General features: G+C 41.9%; 1 protein-coding gene across 1 annotated transcript in view; it reads right to left on the bottom strand.

Moving 5' to 3' along the window:
- LOC126413102 (LIM/homeobox protein Awh) overlaps positions 1-21,731 on the bottom strand; it is a 343,996-nt gene that overhangs the window by 31,901 nt on the left and 290,364 nt on the right. Inside the window, exon 4 of the mRNA XM_050082999.1 lies at positions 335-574. Within this exon, the coding sequence (XP_049938956.1) occupies positions 335-574 (240 nt within the window). The remainder of the gene's footprint in view (positions 1-334; positions 575-21,731) is intronic.

Below are 21,731 nucleotides of genomic sequence, written 5' to 3'. Positions count from 1 at the left end.
CTTGAATTAATCATCCATCTTTTCCAAAATTGTAGTCATGTGTTTGTATGTACAGGTACGTCACGTCTACCGATTTCTGTCCCATTCGGTTAATCCTTTCACAGTGCTTCGTTTTTTGTGTTGGAGTGTACGAGTATTTATGAGGGGGGAGGGAGGAAGAGAACCAGAAACAAGGATGACAGATACCAGCTTCATATAGAAACAAGTATTTCCCTCCCTCCGCCTCCGCCTCCACCACCACTACTAGAAACGAATTCCGGATCCGAACACGACGTACACATTAAAAGCTTTAAGCAGGCCTTTCAGGCTTCGTTGCTGGCAGAAGCGTACTCACTCTGTGTCTTCATCTTGCCGGTGTGCAGGTGCTTCTTCTGGCGCGCGCGCGAGTTCTGGAACCAGACCTGGGTGACGCGCTTGCTCAGGCCAGTGATCTGCGCGATGCGCTCCAGGTCCTGGCCGTCCGGGTTCGAGTCCAGCTGGAAGTTGGCCTGCAGCACCTGCAGCTGCTCCTCCGTGAACGTGGTGCGCACGCGCTTCGCCTTGTTCTTGTGGTAACTCTCCGAATCGCCGCCCTCTAGACGACAACGCAGCAACACAACAAAGCTAGTCTGATTACGAGACCTCGGCAAGCACAAGTCATTAACAACCAACAAAAACAGTAATATGTCGTAGCTCACCGCTTTATACTCCAAAATTGGTTCCCTCGCCTAATCTTAGATTTAAAAAATGTGTATGGAGTGCTATTAATGTTAGTCGTTTAGTTATTTATTTACATTGTCCTTTATCCTCATGAGATTAGGTCTTCGTGACCTCTCCTTCATAAGACTAAACACCTTAAGCTTCACAGGGTAGACTTAGATACTGATATGTAACAACTCGTGACAAGTACTTTCCTTGGCAGCGTGGCATGTCTGGAAGTTCAATTTCTTTTTTTCAAATTGTCTTTCCTCAGCACAGACACCCATGTATCAACGACGGGCAGGATTGAGAAATCCATGCAAGGATTACATTACAAAACGCCTAAAGCATAAAATCAGGGCAGCCTCAGGAAGCTTCAAAGAAAAGATCTTCCAGTGTTTCGACCTTCAGATTTAAGGCCGCCGATATATATCGATCCACAATGCAAAATTTACAGATATGTCTACATCTACTGCATAGAAACAGAGAACACACTGATGCAATCCTCAGCAAGAGTATACCAACAATTAATAAATGGTTCAAATGGCTCTGAGCACTATGGGACTTAACATCTGTGGTCATCAGTCCCCTAGAACTTAGAACTACTTAAACCTAACTAACCTAAGGACATCACACACATCCATGCCCGAGGCAGGATTCGAACCTGGACCGTAGCAGTCGCGCGGTTCCGGACTGAGCGCCTAGAACCGCTAGACCACCGCGGCCGGCCAACAATTAATACAAGGCGCTCCTATGAACCCTATGGCAATAAAATATCCCCACACAAATTCGTCACAAGTTTGGAGAAATGTGCAGGCAAAGATTTTACTCACAAATATTAGACCTGTGTGGCTAGATGTCATCACCAAAACGTACCCAAGGCTTGCTGCGAAATATAAAATCAAACCGACCTCCTTAGCCTTACGCAATATGTGTATAATTGAAGCGAACATAGAACACTTATCTATATAAATAAATAGTACTTGGAACTGGGTGAAAAAAAACAATATTATCACGAGAACCACCATAAACATGTAAAACGTAGACAAAGTTTTGCGACCAGATTGGAAATTTTTCCGTGACGCTAAAAGCAATACAATTGCCTAGCTTGTTGGACACTTGACTTTCATCTCGCCACATTGGAGGACACTGATGTACAGCAATTTATCCACTATTTGTCATTGCAACATCTGAGCCTTAAATCTCATCTAGGAACCAGACATGGACCGTCAGTGCACTGTTATCTGCTTATGATTCTCGAGACAGTTTGAGAAAGGAAAACGATGAAGACTACGCGTTAGTCAGTAACATAATCACCTGTTGGAACAAGACAGTTCTGAAAATCAAAATAAGTTACAAAGAAATAGACTTAAAATGCAATCTGTTTTGTGACCACATATGAGAATGCGACAGTGGTACATCACTGTTCGGTGTAACTTTCTCTTTTTATTTAAAAATTTTATTATTAATATTGTAAGTAAGAGAAGCAAATGACGTGTTTTGTATCTCACAACTAATTCAATATGTACACAGTTTAATTAACAAAAATTGGGCAGCACACTTTCATCTACAAGAGTAATTGTACCAATCATTCTTATCATTAACATAAATATCGTTTGTTGATTTTCTTGTAATAAACGTCAAATTTTCAATACAGGAAAAAATTAAATTCTATATAAATTGTTGCAGTTCTACTGTTTAATTTCTCCAATTTTCATCTAAAATCAGTTCAAACAACATATAACATAGTAGGAAGAAAATATTGTGAAAAAAGAACTAAAAAATTATGTTGTTTTAAAAATTAATATTCCTGTAGATACAAAAAATGGCAATACATAAGAGTATGCTTTCGATTTATATTACAAAAACTGGTTAACTTTTACTACGCGAACTGTAATACAAAATCTAAACCTACAACAAGAAACGAAAAAAAAGGGAAACAGCGTGTCTAAAATTTTGAGATTGCAGATGGTGGTGCACACTGTCTCAGTGGAAGTCAAGGGGTAACCATAATTATTTCAAGAGATAAGCGATCAATTTGTTTCTGAAATTGGAGAAACGTGTAACTTCTATGATGCTGCGTGACAAGTTATTCCATAACCAACCATCAGCAACACAGGACGACATGGCGTACATGCATCGGGTGTAGGAGAAGGAATGATATTAGTTTGGAATGTAGAGATAAAGTGTCTTATGACTGTTCTTCATGTAGGAATGCTGTATTTGAGGACATATTTAGGATACTTACTATCTATGAGCTGATAGATCAAAAAGGGCCCCGAGACGGTACATAGAAAGGAATAATGTGAACACACTGTGGTGTGTTAGTAAGATTGATTAAGCATAAATATATATTTGCGAAGTCAAACATAATTCAACATTATCTGTTTGTAAATAGAAATGGACGAGCAACGGGGAATAGTTTCTATTCTTGGGAACGGAAGTTAACTCTGCTTCTATTTTCATGACTGATCCAATAATCCCTGACCTTATCATGAGAAAAATGCATATTTGGAAAGAATATTACTGATGCTATATCGCTGGTACACGGGCATACTAAAGAGGCGAAACAAAATCACTTTTCGTAGGAACACCTAGTTTACTGCAGACAGAAAAATTCGAGGTTTACTTCTTCTTAATAAAATTGTGACAACCGTGATTTGACATTGTCAATATCACACTGTCTAACCACAAACAGCCATTAACATTTATCGTGCAACTCCTGCCTCATAGGGTCCAACTGTACTTAGAAGAGTCGTAGACGATAAAGTGCATATGCGAAATTTACGCATGATAGTGTGTGACCCTCCATGTAAAAACAAACATAAGACTGAGTGGCTAAGTGTCGATGGAAGTCACGAAAAACCATTGCACAACGAAGATCTGGCGTCCTTCAATGTGTCCCTCTCGGTCTATCAAATGACTCCCAGTCCATACAAAAAGTTCGCGGACGTAATCTACATCTGCATCCACATTGTCCAAAGCACTGTCAAGTGAATTTCAGAGGGTACTTGAGGTTGACCTATTTATTAGGACTCCTTCCCGTTTCATTCGTTTATGGAGTGCAGAGACGGTGATTGCTTTAACGCCTCTATGAGTGCTGTAATTACTCTCATCTTGTCTTCGATGTCTGTACGAGAGCGACTTCTTGAAACTTAGTAAGCAGACTTTCGTGGGATAGTTGGTGTGTATATTGCAGTGACTGGCAGTTCATGTTTTACGGCGTCTCACTGACGTTTTCTCGTGAGTCAAACAAATCTGTGAGCATTCTTACTGCTCTTGTTGTGTACGATCATTGTCCCTTGTTAGTCTTATATGGTATGAGTCACATTCTAGGTTGGGTTGCATGACTGTTTTCTAATTAGTCTCCTTTGTTGACTGATTACATTTTCCTACTATCCTACCAATGAACCAAAGTCTGCCACTTGCTTTACCTAGGAGTCCGTGAGATTGTTCCATTTCATATCCCACAAACTGGTACATCCAGGTATTTGCAGGAGTAGACTGGTTTCAAATGCGACCTATCGATATTATAGTCTTACTTTTCTCCGTTTTGTGAAGTTCATAATTTTACATTTTTGAACATTTAAACCACGTTATTTTTTGCACCAGCTGGAAATCTTATCACGATTTGAATGAATATTTTTGCAGATCTTTTGAAACAGTACTTTATTATAGATAAATGCATAATCCGCGAGAAGTCTGAGGTTACTATTAACGTTGTTTACTAAGTCATTAATATACAATATGGACAGTGAGGATTCCATCACATCTTCCTGGAGTACTTCTGAAATTACTGCTATAGCTGTGGATACATACAAGATAACATGCTGTGACCTCGCTACCAAGGAATCTTCTATCCAGGCAAAAATTTTCTTTGATACCCCCTAAGATCGTACCTTTGTTAGCAGACTTCGGTGTGTTACTGAGTGTAACACAAAACTGGCGTCCTGACATACGCTGCTTCTGTTGTTTAGCTTTTAACTTTTGTGTTGATTATTTGAGACAAGTTAAAAGACTGAACCGGTTTGGGACCACTGAGGATACCTCCCTTTCGCAGGCATTGATTTTTCTATCAATCTATCCGGAATGCCTTGTGGACCGATTAGAAGCATCAACTTGTCACTGATTTTCTTCCAGTGCTCACCGTAGCATAAAGGCCCCCAAGAGTAAAATAATGTTTGTGGATTACAACCCCTGGGATGTGGTTGTTTCATGCTCTTCGCTAAATTTGTTCACGACTGGTGCGGGGATATCTTCACAGAATCATAAAATAGGAGTGGCCGATTAAAGCTTTAAGCCGTTCGCTTAAGGTTCTGGTGCTTCGATCGGAGCCAGCACTGACTGTGAAAAACAGAAACCCCCTTTCGAGCCCCGTCCGGCCCACGACACTGTTTTAACTTGTCACAATTTATGGGGACATCGCGTACTCTTATTCAGCCAAAAGTAAAATACTTTTACTCTTCTGAATCTCTCTGGATTATGACAGAAGTGAGCGAAAGAGCTCGCAGCAGGAATTCCTTTATTTTAGTTCTGTTCCTCTGAGCATTGGGGCTGTGTGACAACGGTTAACATACGATGCGAAGGTCTCACGTCTCGCCGATTGTGGGATCACTGCACTTAGCATCAGCTCATTACCTCTGTTATGATCACCACAGGCCTTGTAGGCATGCACTACACAACCAGAGATCAACTTTTACGACTGGCGCCTCGTAATTTATTAAGGAGAAAGAGCGCTTCATCACGACCCTTAGTAATGCAGTTATGTACTTTCACCCGACTTCTAACTTCTATAACGGCGTTTTATTTACGATAATCAGAGGCGAACAGAACATAAATTTTCCCTTAAACTTACGCAGGGAGTAAAGCTGCCATCTAACTACAGTATATCCCAGCGGGATCGCATGGCTCTTTTCCGAATCCGTGGCACAAATCTTCAGCGGTTAAACAAACACAGACGGGGCTTTGTACAACACATGTGCCAGCGAGAAGCAGTAGACAATCATATCGACACGAGCTCATGTTGGGACATTGTCTATGGAGTTCTTTATGTTCTGTTTTTCGCTGTGAAAAAGAAAGGCACAAATTTTTGGAGGTCTCGAGTCTATGATTCAACAATGACATAGCTTCCAAGGGGTAAGTACATAAGTACAGCTACGGAGAAACGAAACGAAAAATTATTCTCCACAATGACTGCCACGTTTTTGCGTGAAAAACTAACCGATAACGATGTATAATCAGGGGACACAAAATATCAGCATAGGTACTTAAATTACATAGCGTTTCAGGCTGTAACATCCCAGTCCTTCCGGCATTTGTAAGAATGAATTCCGAAAACGAGCGTGAGCTTGTTTTAGATAATTTTTCTTAAAATCTAAATTCGTCAGCGAGTGCTACGATATTCGTTTGTGACTGTGACCAGTACGCTCACTGCGACAACCCATTACTTTTGGTAGTGACACGAGTTTTCTGTTCGCAGAGTCCTCACTGAATGCTACAGTCTGCACAGTGTCTGTTGGTTATGCTTTAATGGCTTCCGGTTTCACGCAGTTACGAATGCAGTGACCAACACGTTACATTTAAACTGAACTGTGGCATTTTGAAATGTCAGCACTTTGCGCTTGCTCTCTAGCATTATAAAAATTCAAGCAGCTGCTTAAGACTGGTGTCGTAAGAACGTAAATGTTTTTAGTAAATGTCAAATTTTTCTCCTTAAAAATCGGTGTATTGAACACATGCACATGAACTGGTTATGTTAAACTGAGAATATTGTTGATCTATAGGTAGATTTGACGATACACTATTTGAAACTACGCTGCCGATGTACTAAAGCTTATATAGAACTGTAGCAGATAACAGTCCTCTTATTATGTGTGCGTGTTCATTGCAGCTGTCAAGTTTTCCTGTAAATGTCTTAATACAGCAGTGTGGGAAATAAGCTGTAGTATCTGTTTCGATAATAATCGATCATCGTGTTGGTAGAACTCAAACTCCGATGGTACTGACATATCTTGTTTTCTACTGACAATGAGCACAAGAATATTGTAGAAAGGTGTGGTTTAAATAACTTTTTACCTGGTGCTGAGCGTCTAAGGCTGCGTAACATCGACCACTTTTCTGCAGTGAGTATTCAGAAGCTAGGAAATTTGATGGTAACTTGAAAAGACGTTGTACAGCAGGGACTGGAAAATTAATGTTTACATTCCTAAATTAAGTGTATCTTTAATCAGCCGGCGTTCTTTTCCCACATTTTACTTGTGATGTATTATTAGTGTAGAGGCTAGGCTAAACGCGCCATGTATATTTAAAATTTACGCGATAAAATTTTTGTTCGACGTGCGTCACACGTTTGCGTGAGTAACCGATACACACACAAAACTGGACTCAGTTCAACCTTCGTTTGGATGGCCGGAGGAAGCCGCTTGGATATCATTCTCTGGCTGATTAATACGTTTGTACTCTGAATTTGATTAGTCATGCTAGGTGACTATTAATCATGCCACGCGGAGCTCGGGTACCGTCATTCATGCATGCTTATTGTTTTGCTCTGTGCTGACTTAATAACTGTTTAAGAGTCACCCGTGCTGTTAGGGTGCCTAATTCTTTGTCCTAATCGTACTGTGGGCAGATACCCTGGGGCCTTGCTGAAAATGTAGCCGCAGATACAATTTACCAGTTCGTCTTTGGATCGTCTGTGGATGTCTTCTTCTGTGACAGAGCCCCCAATATTTGCTTCGTCGTGACCGATGCTGACAAGTAGCTTGGACTGTTGTGCTCTGCAACAGCCAACATGTTTGACTGTTGTAATCGAGCGTACTGTGGTGTTCACGTCAGCGCAACGTTTGGCCTATGAACATCACTCCTCACTGGTAGGGAATTTCGTATACCCTGGCGTTACGTCAGCCGAGATAATCCTTTACGCTAACTAGCGTTGCCCTCGTTTTGGCTGGGTTCAGTTGATGAGGAGAAGACTGTCTTAACGCGATGTTTTCTGATGATCCGTCAAATCTTCCCTTACACAACTACAGTATATCGGACGGAGGCTGTGACCACTTCTTTTTCCCAGTCTTCTTCTGTCTCTGCAGGTCATGCTGTCATCGTAACGTATAGGGCTTCTATGATCTGCCATTCCGGATGCCACTCATCCGGAACACCGTTTTCAGATCGCCATGTTCCATGGTTGCAGTTTGATTTTTTGGAGGTAATAGTTATAAATATCTTGTATTTATAAAGTTACAGCTGAGTCTTTCTTCTATCCGTATTGAATATGAAAGATACTTTGTCTACGGGCGCTGATCAGTGGATTGGTTGTGTGTATACATATTATTATTCTATTAAATATTTAATTTAATTTGTGTGCATCAGTGCTTCGTACATCGATTCAGCTTAACTTCGAACGAATTGCAGTCCAGTTAAATACATTATCTCAAGTGCATTTGACTAAAAATTTGAAAAGTACCTGTGTCACGCAATAGATTTAAGAAGTATAATGGGAACAAACTGTGACAGCTTCAACGTTTGTACGGTATAAAATCGGAGTGTGTCCATCCCCACCATTAGTATTTTAGTTATGTCTAAGACTTTGATCACAAGTCTGCAGCTATGTGAGTGTGCGCGTTTCCCATCTACGTTAAGGAAAGTTAGTATTTGTGTTATGTCTTCTTAGCGAATCATCATCATCATCATCGTTATCAGCATCTTCTTCTTCTTCTTCTTCTTCTTCTTCTTCACTACATGGAGCAGGCTGTACGACCTGGCCCGGAAACCATCTTGGCCTCGGACGTCCGACACATTAGCTGTCCAGTGGGCTTGCAGGTCATGGTGATTCTAGACAGACGATTTTACTGCTTTCTTTGTAAATGGTTACCCCAGTTGACCTTACATTTTTCAATTTTGCTTTTCAAATAGAAAATTTGCAGTTCTTGTCTTATTTTTGCGTTTCGTATTTTGTTCATGAGGCTTTTGACTGCTCTGAGAAATTTCGGTTCAGTTGTAATTTGCCTTGTCTTTCTTCTAGAGAACCCACGCTTCAGTTCAATATAATAGTGCCTGTACCGCCAGTTTTTACAAAGTTTCTCTTTAGTTTCCTTTCTCGTTTTGTATTTCAGAGTTCTGTGAACTGTTTCAAATATATAGGGTGTATTTATGTGAGCGAGGTCACAGTAAAGTGAAAACAAATTTCACGTATGTTATAATGCTCTCACCGCAGTGTAGATTAAGTAGTATATTACATGCAGAAGATATTGTTGTTGTGCGACAGACAGAACATAATTTGCAAAGAGGGCTATAAACCTTAAGAAACACTGCAAGACAATATGTACTGATAACGTCTCTTTATAAATCAAAAGTGTACCGAGACGAACGGAAAAATGTTGGAGCAGGTGCCCACCTTTAACTCTTTATATCTTAAGAGCTACAAGCACTTGTTCATCTTCGCTGCTGTGAAACGCATCTCTTCTATTAAGAAAAAAATTGCTCATAGCTCTTAAGGTATGCATTTTACAGCCCATGTCTGCCGGACAACTTTTTCTTGTTTTGATCCATACAATCTCCTCCCAAAATGTCGAAAGCAAAGAGATTCCCAAAGAAAAGATTTGTTTCGCAGTATCGAAACTGAAGAGGTGCTCATAGCTTCCAAGGCATGCATTTTAGAACACTTGTTTACTAGACTTTTCTGTTTCGAATGATCGTTTCTGTCGTATGTCTGAATATTGACCATTCCTACTCAGAGTATTTGCTCCAATATTTTGCCATTTATCTCAGTTTACTTTCGGTTTGTGTGGAGATATTATCAGTCCATATTGTTTTGCTGTATTTCTGAAGATGTATAGCCCTCTTTGTAAATTAACTTCTGTCTGTTGCAGAATACTTAATCTACATTGCGGTGAGAGCATTATACCATACTTGAAAATTTGTTTCCATCTAACTGTGACCTCGCTCACGTTGATATTAAGAGGCGTTGGAGGAAGAGAGCAATTTTGTATAACTCCTTTATTTGTTTTTATTGTTGCTTTTAGTGGGGCATCTATTCTCCTCTTCTTTGCGTTTCCTCAAATTCCCGTGCTTTGTCGGTTGACCTGTGGACTCAAGAACCGCTTCAGAGTTGACGTTGACAGCAGTTGTGGTCAGTCTATAATGGGCCCCTTTAATTGCCTGGAAAGTTCTCTTGAGCAAGTCAAGCCTCAAACTAGTCCACGAGGGCAAACCCTCAAAAAAGCTTTTAAAAGGTATCCTGTGTTAATAGACGCTTGTAATTTGTTAGAAATTACCATTTTCGAGACTCTTAGTTCTCAAAATACTGCATTTTCCGAGAAGTGGCTGGAACATTTGGAAAATAATATATATACAAATTTTAACGCTATTAGGAAAGTGCTGTTTAGTGAGGGGGGGTGGGGGTAAGAACAAAGACACTTATATGATCCCCTTCTTGCATCCACGCCTGCGTCTTTTTTGCGTGTGTCATCAGTCTTCCGACTGGTTTTATGCGGTCTGCCACGAATTTCTCTCCGACCAACCTCTTTATCTCAGAGTAGCACTTACAACCTACGTTCTCAGTAATTTGCTGGAAGTATTCCAATCTCTATCTTCCTCTATAGTTTTAGCCCTCTAAAGCTTCCTCTAGTACATGGACGTCATTCCTTGATGTCGTAACAGATATCCTACCATCCTGACCCTACTCCTTGTCACTGTTATCCACATATTCCTTTCCTCTCCGATTGTGTGCAGAACCTCCTCACTTCTTACCTTATCAGTCCACCTAATTTTGAACATCGTCTGTAGCACCACAGCTCAAATGCTTCGGTTCTCTTCAGTTCCGGTTTTTCCATAGCCCATGTTTCACTGCCATACAATGCTGTGCTCCAAATAGGCCTTAATTTGAGGACAAAATTTCTGAGAGTGTCTATGTTTGGTACTAGTACATTCCTCTCGGCCAGGAATGCGCTTTCTGCCAGTGTTAGTCTGCTTATGATATCCTCGTAACTCCGTCCGTCATTGTTTACTTTGCTGCGTAGGTAGTAGAATTCCTTAACTCCATCTACTTCGTGACCATCAATCCTGATTTCTCGCTGTTCTCATTTCTGCTACTTCTCTTTATTGTAAATGTTTTAATTGCGGCGATGAACTATTAACAAACCGGAGAAGTGCGAATAGAACTTGAGCTCTGACTGAATTAGGTGTATAGGTAGTACATTTATAGATTTTGATGAATGACTTTTCGAGTACCAAAATATGCGATATAAATGGCCGTATCTTTTGACTGTATTGACTTAGAAGATTAAATTTTTTACACCGCTAATGGACCGTAGACCTCAGTAAATGACAAATTTCATCTTGTAGCGCTAACCATTTGTGAGGAAAAGAAGTTTTAACAGACTGACAGACAGACAGACAGATGGACAACAAAATCATAATATAAGGGTTCAATATTTGTCGACTGAGGTACAGAACGCAAGCTGCTGAAGCCTGTGCGACTGCTCGCTGTCAGCAGCCGCAGGCCCAGTTACTGTACGACGTGCCCGGGGCAGGCAGGGGACCGCCCAAGGCGGGCCTCATTGCTATGCAGCGCTGGCCGCGGAGGGGCGGGGAGACAGCGGCAGGCGAGTTCCACGGCACACACGCCGTTAGCACAGCGTCGGCAACACGAGAGCCGCCTTGTAGCGGCCCACGCGCCACCGGTTCTCCGCGACACCTCGCTCCCGGCTACCGTCACAGCTACAACCACGTCGCGCACGTTACCCATCACGGAGCCCACCGCTTTCCAAATCAGTCCTATTTCATACGGTGTTAACAGTTCCCTTTCGAAAATAATTACACCGTCTCTCTGAACGGTATCCTGCTGACAAGCGGAGTGTCGTTTTCGAAGTATTTGTACCTTCACATCGATATGTAAGTTCGCTGGACAACATGTTAGTCTTGGCATAGACTTCTGCTCCTTCCTTCTTTTGTCGGGCCCTACAGATCCTCTAACGCCATGCACTCCTCCTAGCCTTTCGAATCCGCTTACCCTTCCCCTCTTCCACCGCTACCCCAATCCAGATCCTCTCCAGCTTACCAAATTTCCCTTCCTCCTATTCCATCTGGAACATCTCCGAATATCCCCCCAAACTCGACAATACCTATCCCTTAGTTTCCACGTGCTCACTGCTCATGGTACTCTGTCGCGCACATTCCCCAACCTCCACACTCCCCACATCATCTTCCAACGAAACTTCAATCGCCTTCCCTTATCTGACCATGAAATCCGCCCTGATATGTACCCATCCTACCGGATTGAAAAGAACTCGGCCCACCTCCCCCCGGACAGGGCTCCCTTCTTCAGCTCCGTCCACTCTCATCCTAAGCCTTGGTCGAGAATGGCATCACTCTTCACTCTCCAGAATTCCCCATCTATCCACCCGCAAACACAGACACCCTCCGAAGCACTACCCCAACTGCTACATACCCATGACATCCCTCTTCCTGGCACTCCAGGCCCACTCCTTACTTCAGACTGGCTTTCTGCTTCTTTTAACTTATGCTCCTGCCCCTCTGTCTTTTATTTTTCGTGAAACGTTCTACTGCCGTTTCCTCTGTTTTTTAATTAATCAACTAATCCACCTTTTATATTTTAAATTAAGTAACTGATTCTAAGTCTTTTTACTATGTCAAACATTTATTTTGTCCCCTGCCATATCCATTTTTTTAACTTTTTCCCCTCATATGACTGAAGAGCGGCGCCTTGTTTCCGCTGAGAGCCTACCCGGTGCCCATACGGGACGACTTCCAAATTTGCCTCTTTCCAAATGATGCAAGGCGTCAAGTGCACCGATGGCCGAATGAGTCGAAGTCGTGGACCAGAAGTGTGTCGGGGATATAACAGGGCTAATCGGAAAGTAAGATCCGATCGGTCGTGAAACGGAAACAAAAAAAAGCTTTACTTGCAACAGTTAGCTACACCTTCCAGTTACTTCCCTACATGGTCGCAGTTCCAGCTCACACATCTGCCGTAGCGTTGTGCCAACTGTCTAATACCCTCGTCGTTCCTTACCTTCCAGCAAGTCTCTCCCCTGGTCTACAGCTCGTTGCCTGTGCCAAAATTTTGTCTTCATAGACAGCGGTTCATGTGAGCAATGATGAAACTCAGGGGGAGCCATTATGCGTGATCACACACTTCCCATCGAAAACGTTGAGGGAGTATCTTCATTGCCTCTAGAGAATGCGGGCGAGAATATTATGATGAAAAAGGAAACGCATGTCAGTTATGTTCGTGGAATGCATGACATCACGTGAAACCTCTCACAAGGCTCTCATACTGGGTGGAGGATACTATTTATCTAGGTAAATTTACGTGCGCACTGTGTTCTCAGAACTGAGAAGAGCGACGTGACACGATCGACGAGCATATTATAGACACTTCCCAACAAATCTGTGCTAAGGTTCATGGGATTTTCACTGTGGTTTCCATTTCGCGCCAGATCGGACCTTACTTTCCGAATAGCTCTCCTTGTTTCGGCCACAGGTGGTCATAAAAGGTTTTTGGGGTGTTTTACGTACCATAACTGCGCCCACTCTTTGAGATTACCGTGAACATGAACCGGAATGTTAATTTCAACACACACTGTGATTAAGTGTAGCCTCTTCTTGTGTATCTTCGTGGTAAGTATTTTGTGGACACGCTCGTCTTCCAAGATATCAGCCGTATTTGCTGAACTGCACGCACACAGTTTGACGAACACGCGGGCATTTTATCGCACTTCGACTGACCTGCTAAATCACTCGATGTTAATCCTGCAGAAAAGTGTTCTTTCGCACTATTCATGACTGGAACAGGATGGAAGGGGGAGTGGAGGGGGCACTAGATGTAGAAGTGCGGATCGAGAATTCTCACAGATATTCTACATTGAGTCTTTCCGCAGATATTGTGTTCTACAGGCAGCATTTTAAGGGGATAAAGACGCTACATTTGGAAGTAGTCGGTAATTTTATCATTATCCACTACTTTCAGAATATTGCAAAAAAGGGGTGATTGTCCATGGTACTGGGAATACCTGGTAGTTCTCACAGTGGGTATGTAGTCGCAAACACGTTCTTGGAGGTGGAGGAGAGACAGCGGGTAGGACTTCCGCTGCGCCGCCGCGTTATGAATGGAGAGAAGAGCTGCGGATGACACAATGAGCGCCTGCGTGACACACGGCAGAGGAACGCGACGGCGCTGCGGGACAGTATAGCTGCAGGCGCGGGACCTGCCTCACTGCACAGCTACCGTCTGTTATGTAGGGATGGCGGTTATCGCTGAAACAACCAGTTTTCAGTTATACCGGTTTCTTTCCACGCCAGTTTCACCTGACTGTTAAAACTGATCAAAATAAGCGGCTTCTAAAATAGCCGATTTTCGGTTTTTTATTCCAATTATTTACTGTAATAAACGTAGGAACCAAACAAAAATTGAAAAATTTTGACCCTCTCAGTTTGAAGATACATAGAATCAAAATAGTAAAATAAATAGACAAATGAAGTAAACTTAGTCCGTCCACCGTTCTCTGCTTTTCTCGGAAAGTGATAAGTGGTTGAATACTACAAAAAATCACCAGTATTTTCCCTTTGATTCTAATTTTTTTGAGACTGCTGAATATTCATGTTGTAATCGGTGATCACGCCGTTATTCGGGCATTACAAATAGTCAGTGCTAAAATTTGTGAACTGAGGTTGAAGAATACTTTTCATGTTAATTTGTCCGTTTTCATGGGATACAAGCAGCTAAAGGCGTATTATGTAGACACAGGCAGTGGATCAGCTACTTTCTATTTTTATTGTATATTACGAATGAATTGTTGTTAGTTAAGCTTTTAATTTATTACTGTTACCATAATTTCCTTATTTTATTATTTCATAGAAGTGGCAGAAAATTTTTTAATCTTTACAGAAGATGAAGCATTGTACTTCATTGACATTGCACTTCGCAAAAATATTTTCAGTCTAGGATTGGTGCCATTCTGCAGTACAACAGATGTCCGACGACGACAATGAGAAACTACTGCATAGACCAGGTGGGGGTAAGTCTTGCACAACGCACGTACATGCGTACCTTAAGCCACGACACACGGCAGCACGGCCATTATTGTTTCAGCAATGCTGCTTCAGCTCTTAGTAAAGTGTTTGTTGCTCCTTCCTGTCGATACTGTTATTAAAATAGAACTGATTGCTTTTCCCATTTTCTAAAATAATTTAATATTCCAAAGTAATGTAAATTTGACGAATAAAGAATTACTCCCATTATAAAAATGTCTATTTAAAAACGAAGAACTTTAGCACCACTGCTACGACTAATTGAAATTTCGGGTTTTTACTCTGTTATTAGCAATAAAAAATAAAAACCGTCTGTTATAAGCGAGAACAAACAAATACCGAAAAATACTAGTTATTCAGAATTAAAATAGCGGTTTCAGTTTTATCACATCGGTTTTTCCCATCCCCACTGCGATCTGCTTGACCATACAGTGCCGTGGAATCATCTCACAGTATTGTAATTCAGAGGGACGTAGCAGATGGATAAGAGAAAATCTAACACACTTTGAAAAAAACTCTAGCTTGATCTGTGTGTAGTCCCAGAGTAACAATGGAAGGCAGGAGACTTTCATTTCACTATTTGGTCACATGTCATTAATGTCATTATAATATCTGGTACCATCAGTATCCGTACTGTACCGATTGTGCTAAGAGATGCTACACCGTAAATCGGATGATAGCACAGGACAGCTTGGTACTAGGATGTAATGTTTTCTAGGATGTAATGTTTTCCTTCCGGTTTTGGTTTATGACATAAAAAACAAAAAACACACTAACTAAATTCTACAGAAAGCTTGAAATGCTATGTGTAATAAGGAACAACGTTATATTAAAATCATCATGCAGAAAGCCGTACGGTGCACCCCTTCACCATATGAAAAACATACCAAATACTGCAAATTAACATACATGAAGTAACAAGGACTAGGTTCTGCATAAATGTCCACATATCAATCTGGCACTGTATACAGTGATAAATAAAACAACTGTAATTCCAGGTGTACAGATGACATAAACAGTCATATCTGATGTGTCATTGGTTCATTCTCCCAGCAAATTATGTTCATTTACGTAGTTCATATTATGAAGATCACACTGCCAAGTTAATTGTAAAGCCGGACACGTGCGAAGAAGACAATTTCTTCCGAGTAACCATTTCCCATTTTTTGCAGCGATTCACTTCTTGTCTGAACTGCTTACCGTTCATATTTCACTTTCTGTGTAGGACACTGATATTCAGGAGGAACAACAGAGCCTAATGAGACCAAACAGATTTAGCTGTTTGAGAGGTGTCCGTGAACCACTTTAGGCGAATGTTCCCTCAGTAAATACCTTCAGTAAGTTCACCGAACAATATACAAGCCGAGTCAGGAGGAAAGGTACATGCTTTAAGGTATGATACTGTTGGTGAGTCTGAACAAAAAACTTCGAATTAACATATTCCCTTTTCTTGAACGTATCCGACATATAGCTGTTTGACAATTACTGGCGTCAGTCACAAGTAATTCTCTCACCTGTGGGCAGTGAAAATCTACATGCTACTGTGGAAACAAATTTTCAACGACTTTTCTCGGTGAACGTGTAGTGCAGGATTATTAATGACCAGCTTTCGGTCCAGTTATTTTAGATAACCGGCTTGATGGAGCGAGGTATCTCGATTTTCAAAATGTGATACCAGAATACTTGGAGGATATTCATTTGGCAACACGACATCGTATATACATCCAGCACGACGGAGATCCTGCACATTTCGTACGGCCAGTGACACAGTACCTCAATGAAACGTATCTTGGCGTTGTATCGGTCGCCATGGAGTTATTTCCGACATTACTCCTTGGATTTTTGTGAGGTTGGCTTAAGAGAGAAGACTGCAAGCGCAGAGTGGAGGAACTTACCGTTCGTGTTTTACACGCGTGTGCTCAAGTAAAGCGCCGTACGAATAGGCTCAGATCAACAACACGGCAGCTGTCTACAAGAGCTGCAATATGCATTGCAGTTGAGGGTGGCCTTTGTGAACACCTTTTGTCGGAAAATGTACACAGTTAAACAAAACATTAGCTCACAATGTTCCATTTACTGTCACCTGTATTTGTCCTGTATACCCACTGTTTGGCCGGCCGCGGTGGCCCTGCGGTTCTAGGCGCTACAGTCTGGAACCACGCGGCTGCTGCGGTCGCAGGTTCGAATCCTGCCTCGGGCATGGATGTGTGTGATGTCCTCAGGTTAGTTAGTTTTAAGTAGTTCTAAGTCTAGGGGACTGATGACCTCAGATGTTAAGTCCCATAGTGCTTAGAGCCATTTGAACCCACTGTTTTCATTTGTTTCCTCTGAAACTGTTAAGAAAAGGACACACGTTCATATGACACATTTCGCTCAGAATCACTAATGCTGTCACCTCTCAAAGCATGTACCTTTTCTCCTGACTAACACTGTATGCGAAGGAGACAATTTCTTCCACGTAACCACTTCGCCAGTTTTTTTTCTTTTTTTTTTTCTTGCAGTTTCTCTTCTTATTTGAAATGTTTAACATCCACGTTGCACGTCCCGAGTAGGATGCTGATGTTCAGGATGATAACAAATCCTATTCAGAGCAAACATAGCTAGATTTTTGAGAGGTTTCCGTGAACCACTTGAGGTGAATGTTCCCACAGTAAGTTCATCGTCGAGTCCTTCGCGAACCTTGTCGTCTGACTAGCAATACGTCTCTAATCACTTCGAAGTCAACTGGTTGTACGATACCAGAGGAACTGTTGAAAGTATTTGCTCGGCTGCAGGCGGCCCTGGGTGGTCGCGAGCCGCTGCCCCGCTGCAGGTGCTCCCTCTGAAGCGACAGCTGCTCACAAAGAGCTTCCTTCTTCCTCGCTACCGCGCCGCTCGGCCGACACCTGTTGGCGCCGCTGCCTGCCTCCTGAGCGACGAGCCCCTATTTCAGGCAAAGATTCCTTCCACTTTGGGTGCCACGTGCTTACATTCAGAGCGACGACAAAACTAATTTGTGTTTACGCACACAGCGCTCAAAGATGTTTAAAGCTAATATCACTGTTCATCGGACGTTACACAAGTTCTCTTCGTAGAGGTCAAGTTGCACTCTGAAGTACCAGACTAGAATCTAGTGAGGGAAGAAATTATGTTGCCACTTTTTCGGCCAGCAATGGGACAAGAGCTCACGGATAAAAATTCTTAAACTTCCGAACAGTATGTGTTGGGCCTATAAGCAGTCTCACCAAGGATTTAACAGCGTTCAAGAAACGTGGTATAGTACATGTTGTGGCGTAACAAGTTTGCTACGCCACACTGGGAAGGGAGCCGAAAGAAAGGCACGCGTACACACACGCCGACTGGCGTCAAGTCTGGAACAGGATAACTATTGAATGGTAGCAAGAAAAGTATGTAGCTGCTTTATACTTAACTTTTATTCTTTGATGAATACAGCGTTCTTCTTGAGACATTTATACGATAACTCTCAATCTAGGTAAGGCTAATGGCGCCTTGCTAGGTCGTAGCCATGGACTTAGCAGAAGGCTATTCTAACTGTCTCTCGGCAAATGAGAGGAAGGCTTCGTCCGTATTGTCGCTAGCAATGTCGTCCGTACAACTGGGCGAGTGTTCTATCGTATATCGAGACCTGCCTTGTGGTGGCGCTAGGTCTGCGATCACACAGTGGCGACACGCGGGTCCGACATGTACTAAATGGACCGCGGCCGATTTAAGATACCACCTAGCAAGTGTGGTGTCTGGCGGTGACACCACAGTACATACATACATATATACATACACACATATCCAGAGATCACAGGTCCTGCAGACCACACACTGCTTCCAAAAACTGCCTCCTTTCTTTCTGTTTGTGGTCGGTCCCTCCAGGCGTCGTCTTCGGCCCCCATGGCTGCCAGGGTCTCCGACAAGGACGTCCATCCAGAGCATCCTTGGAGGTCCTATGGGACGTCTGGTGTTTTTCCCCTGAAGTGCTATATTCGTTGTCTCTCTTCCGACATACGGGCTAAATGACCCACTCAGTGTATTCTTTTGCTCTTCAGCTTCTGTAGGATTGTTTGTCGTTGCACGAAGAGGCAGGTTTCCTCATCCTTCCTCCTCTTCCATTCTCCATTAACTAAGATCGGTCAGCGTATCTTCCTCATTTCTCTTCTTTCAAGTATTAATAGTTTTTGCGTTTATTGTATAATCAAGTTCCACGTCTCTAAAACGTACGTGAGTGCTGGATATAGCACTGAGTTATATAGTCTCAGTATTCGTTAAATTGATTTTTAGCTGAGCTTTTTCCTGAGGGAATACATAAAGTTCATGCCCACTGCTATTCTTTCCTTGATGTTCATTTCTATGCTGTTGTTGCTGGTAAACCAAGATCCCAAGTATTTGAAGTGGTGAACATGCCATCGATCTCCAGAAATTCTTGCTGCTCATGTCTTCTTTCTAATTGCATAAACTCCGTTTTGTCTTGATTCGCTTATAGCCCAACCTTTTGTGTCTAGTTGACCATTTTCTGGTACATTTCTTTAACGCACGGTTTGATTCGCGTAGCAGTACTGTTCCATACGAGCCAACTGAAATTACCATTCATTTGCAATCCAGCCCACGCCTATTGCCTACAGTCCCTTATTGCTTTCTCTAAAACGACATTAACCAGAACACATGAGAGAGCATCCTCTTGTCTGAGACTTGTATCAATCTCGAGCTTTTCTGATGTGACCCCTAGGAAACGCAGTGGCAGTGCTGCCCTTGATCCATCCATACAAGTTTGCACCATTCTCACTAGCTTCTTAGGGATTCTGAAGTCACACATTGCATTGTATGGGCTATTTCTGTGGATGCTGCCATACAAACGTTGAAAATCGATGAACAGACTATAGGCATCTTCATCATATTCCCAGTGTTTTTCAAACAATTGTCTTAGGATGAAAATGTGATCGATTGTCGATCGGTTTGATCGAAAGCCACCTTGGTATTCCTGTAAGTTGTTCTCTATTTTTTAGTGTGTTGCTAATGTTGGTTTATGATTGTAGTACCGTTATTTCTTTAATACGTATTACCTAGTGGGTGTGTTATTTGTTTCATGTACGTCGGTAGAGATCTGAGGAGATAGACTGGCTAAATATGGCGCGGCCGGGGTCACATGTCACCGGACGAATTAAAATCACATCCGGTGGACAGCTGTCAACCGAAAGAAGAAGCCGAAATGACAATAAATCTCATGCGACGTTTAGGATGTGACAATATAAAAAATGAACTCTTAATCCACATAGTGTGTGATCGTGAATCTGTATTCAGTTTTGTTTCGGGTCTTCTGTTGTGCAGAAATTTATATTGTGAAGTTTGCCTTTGGGTATTTATTAGATCACTGTTCATTGTATTGTTGTACGAAGTCAGGCGCACGTACAAACTACAGTGAATAAATAAAGTTCACGTATTTTACTGAAAATTAATCATCTGGCTTATGAGTGTGATTTCATTCTCATACATGAGAAAGGACAAGGTTTATTTACTCAGATAAATGCAGGAATAAGATTTAGCACAGATTACCTCTTCTTCACTTATAAAATTGACATCTAACTCAAACGTTAACGACGATTGGTAGGACGACGACGATAAACAACCGCGGTTAAGATGATTAGTGAAAGTTATGTACACATGTTACTTTCTTTTTACAGCTTCATGTAAGCTTAATGCATCAAAGTTAAGAACATATAATCAAAGATATGGAAAGCAACAGAAGTGCTACGTCTGATACAATAATTCGTACGACGTATAATCTGCTTCGTTACTAAACTGAATCGCCAACGGCGTACGTTATTTGTGCTTCTCTGTACAAAAAGGAAGGAAGATTAGTGGAGAACGTTCCTGAGACATAGAAGTCGGATGGGGAAGGAAATAAGTCACACCCTTTCAAAGGAGCCATCTCTCTGTACAAGAAGCACATTGTACGCAAAGTATCTTGTATCAGTCAACTTTTATTACGGGAGGGTACACGATCACAAACATTATAAACTCAAGTTACATTCGGTCTAAGTAACTTGGAGGTACCTCGTATCCAAATAAGGCTCTGAGGGGCAGCCGCCCCAAAAATATGTTAATATATTTTTGTAAGATATAGTATAGGATTTAAATTATCAGGAAACATGTCAAAAATTTCCCAGACGGAATTACGGATTTAAATAATGATAGTCGTCTGTTCTACAAATGTTGTCATCCAGCGATGTTTTCCAAACAACGAGTAGTTCGTCTTAAGGCTGCTCCTTGAAACGCTGCTTAGCCCCGCATAGCAGAGGTTTGAGGACGTGGCTTCTAAGGAGTACGAGTTTCATGGGCTTATAGAAGGCTTAGCTAGCTGATTTTCACATTCCGCTTCCTACAACAAAGGGTGATAACGTAGTGAAGGAACCTTCCATCATCGATCGCAGTCTTTGTGTTATTCTCTAGTCGACGGTTAATATTGATCTTTCGAAAATGTTAAAGCTACCTCTTTTGTTCTGACATTGACAGTTTATCCACAGTAGTGAAGAATTGGTGTTTGTCTTCCTAGTGCAGTGAAACGCAGTAAACGTAAATGCTGAGAGAGTTCCTTGAAAGCTTAACTGAAAAAAGGGCTTGGAAATCTTTGTACACTCGAGAATATGACCCCATTTGTTGATAACAGATTCGCAGCCTTCCTCAGTATGCAATCAAGGGCTTCATTCGATCCCACTCCTGCCCACACATGTCTCATGGGATGGGGACATGTGACGTTATTGATGGTTATTTGTCCGTCGAATGGGAACGTTCATTTACATCTACATCTACGTGATCACAATTAAGTATCTGGCAGAAGGTTCATCGAACCGTTAAGTTCTGTGGTCTCCCTTTGCTATTACGCTTCTGGGTTTCTTCCTCTCCTTTCTCTTTCATCAAGGACATAAACACTCATCTCTACATGTGATTGTGCAATGATAGTTACGAGTTAATTTGCGGGAGCAGTTTATTACCGTTATGAGGGTGCCAATGTGAGAGACAGA

Source organism: Schistocerca serialis, chromosome 1, assembly GCF_023864345.2.
Source record: "Schistocerca serialis cubense isolate TAMUIC-IGC-003099 chromosome 1, iqSchSeri2.2, whole genome shotgun sequence".
NCBI classification, from domain to species: Eukaryota; Metazoa; Arthropoda; class Insecta; order Orthoptera; family Acrididae; genus Schistocerca; species Schistocerca serialis.
The sequence above is the reverse complement of the archived record's forward strand: the minus strand, read 5'-3'. Positions and strand labels throughout refer to the sequence as shown.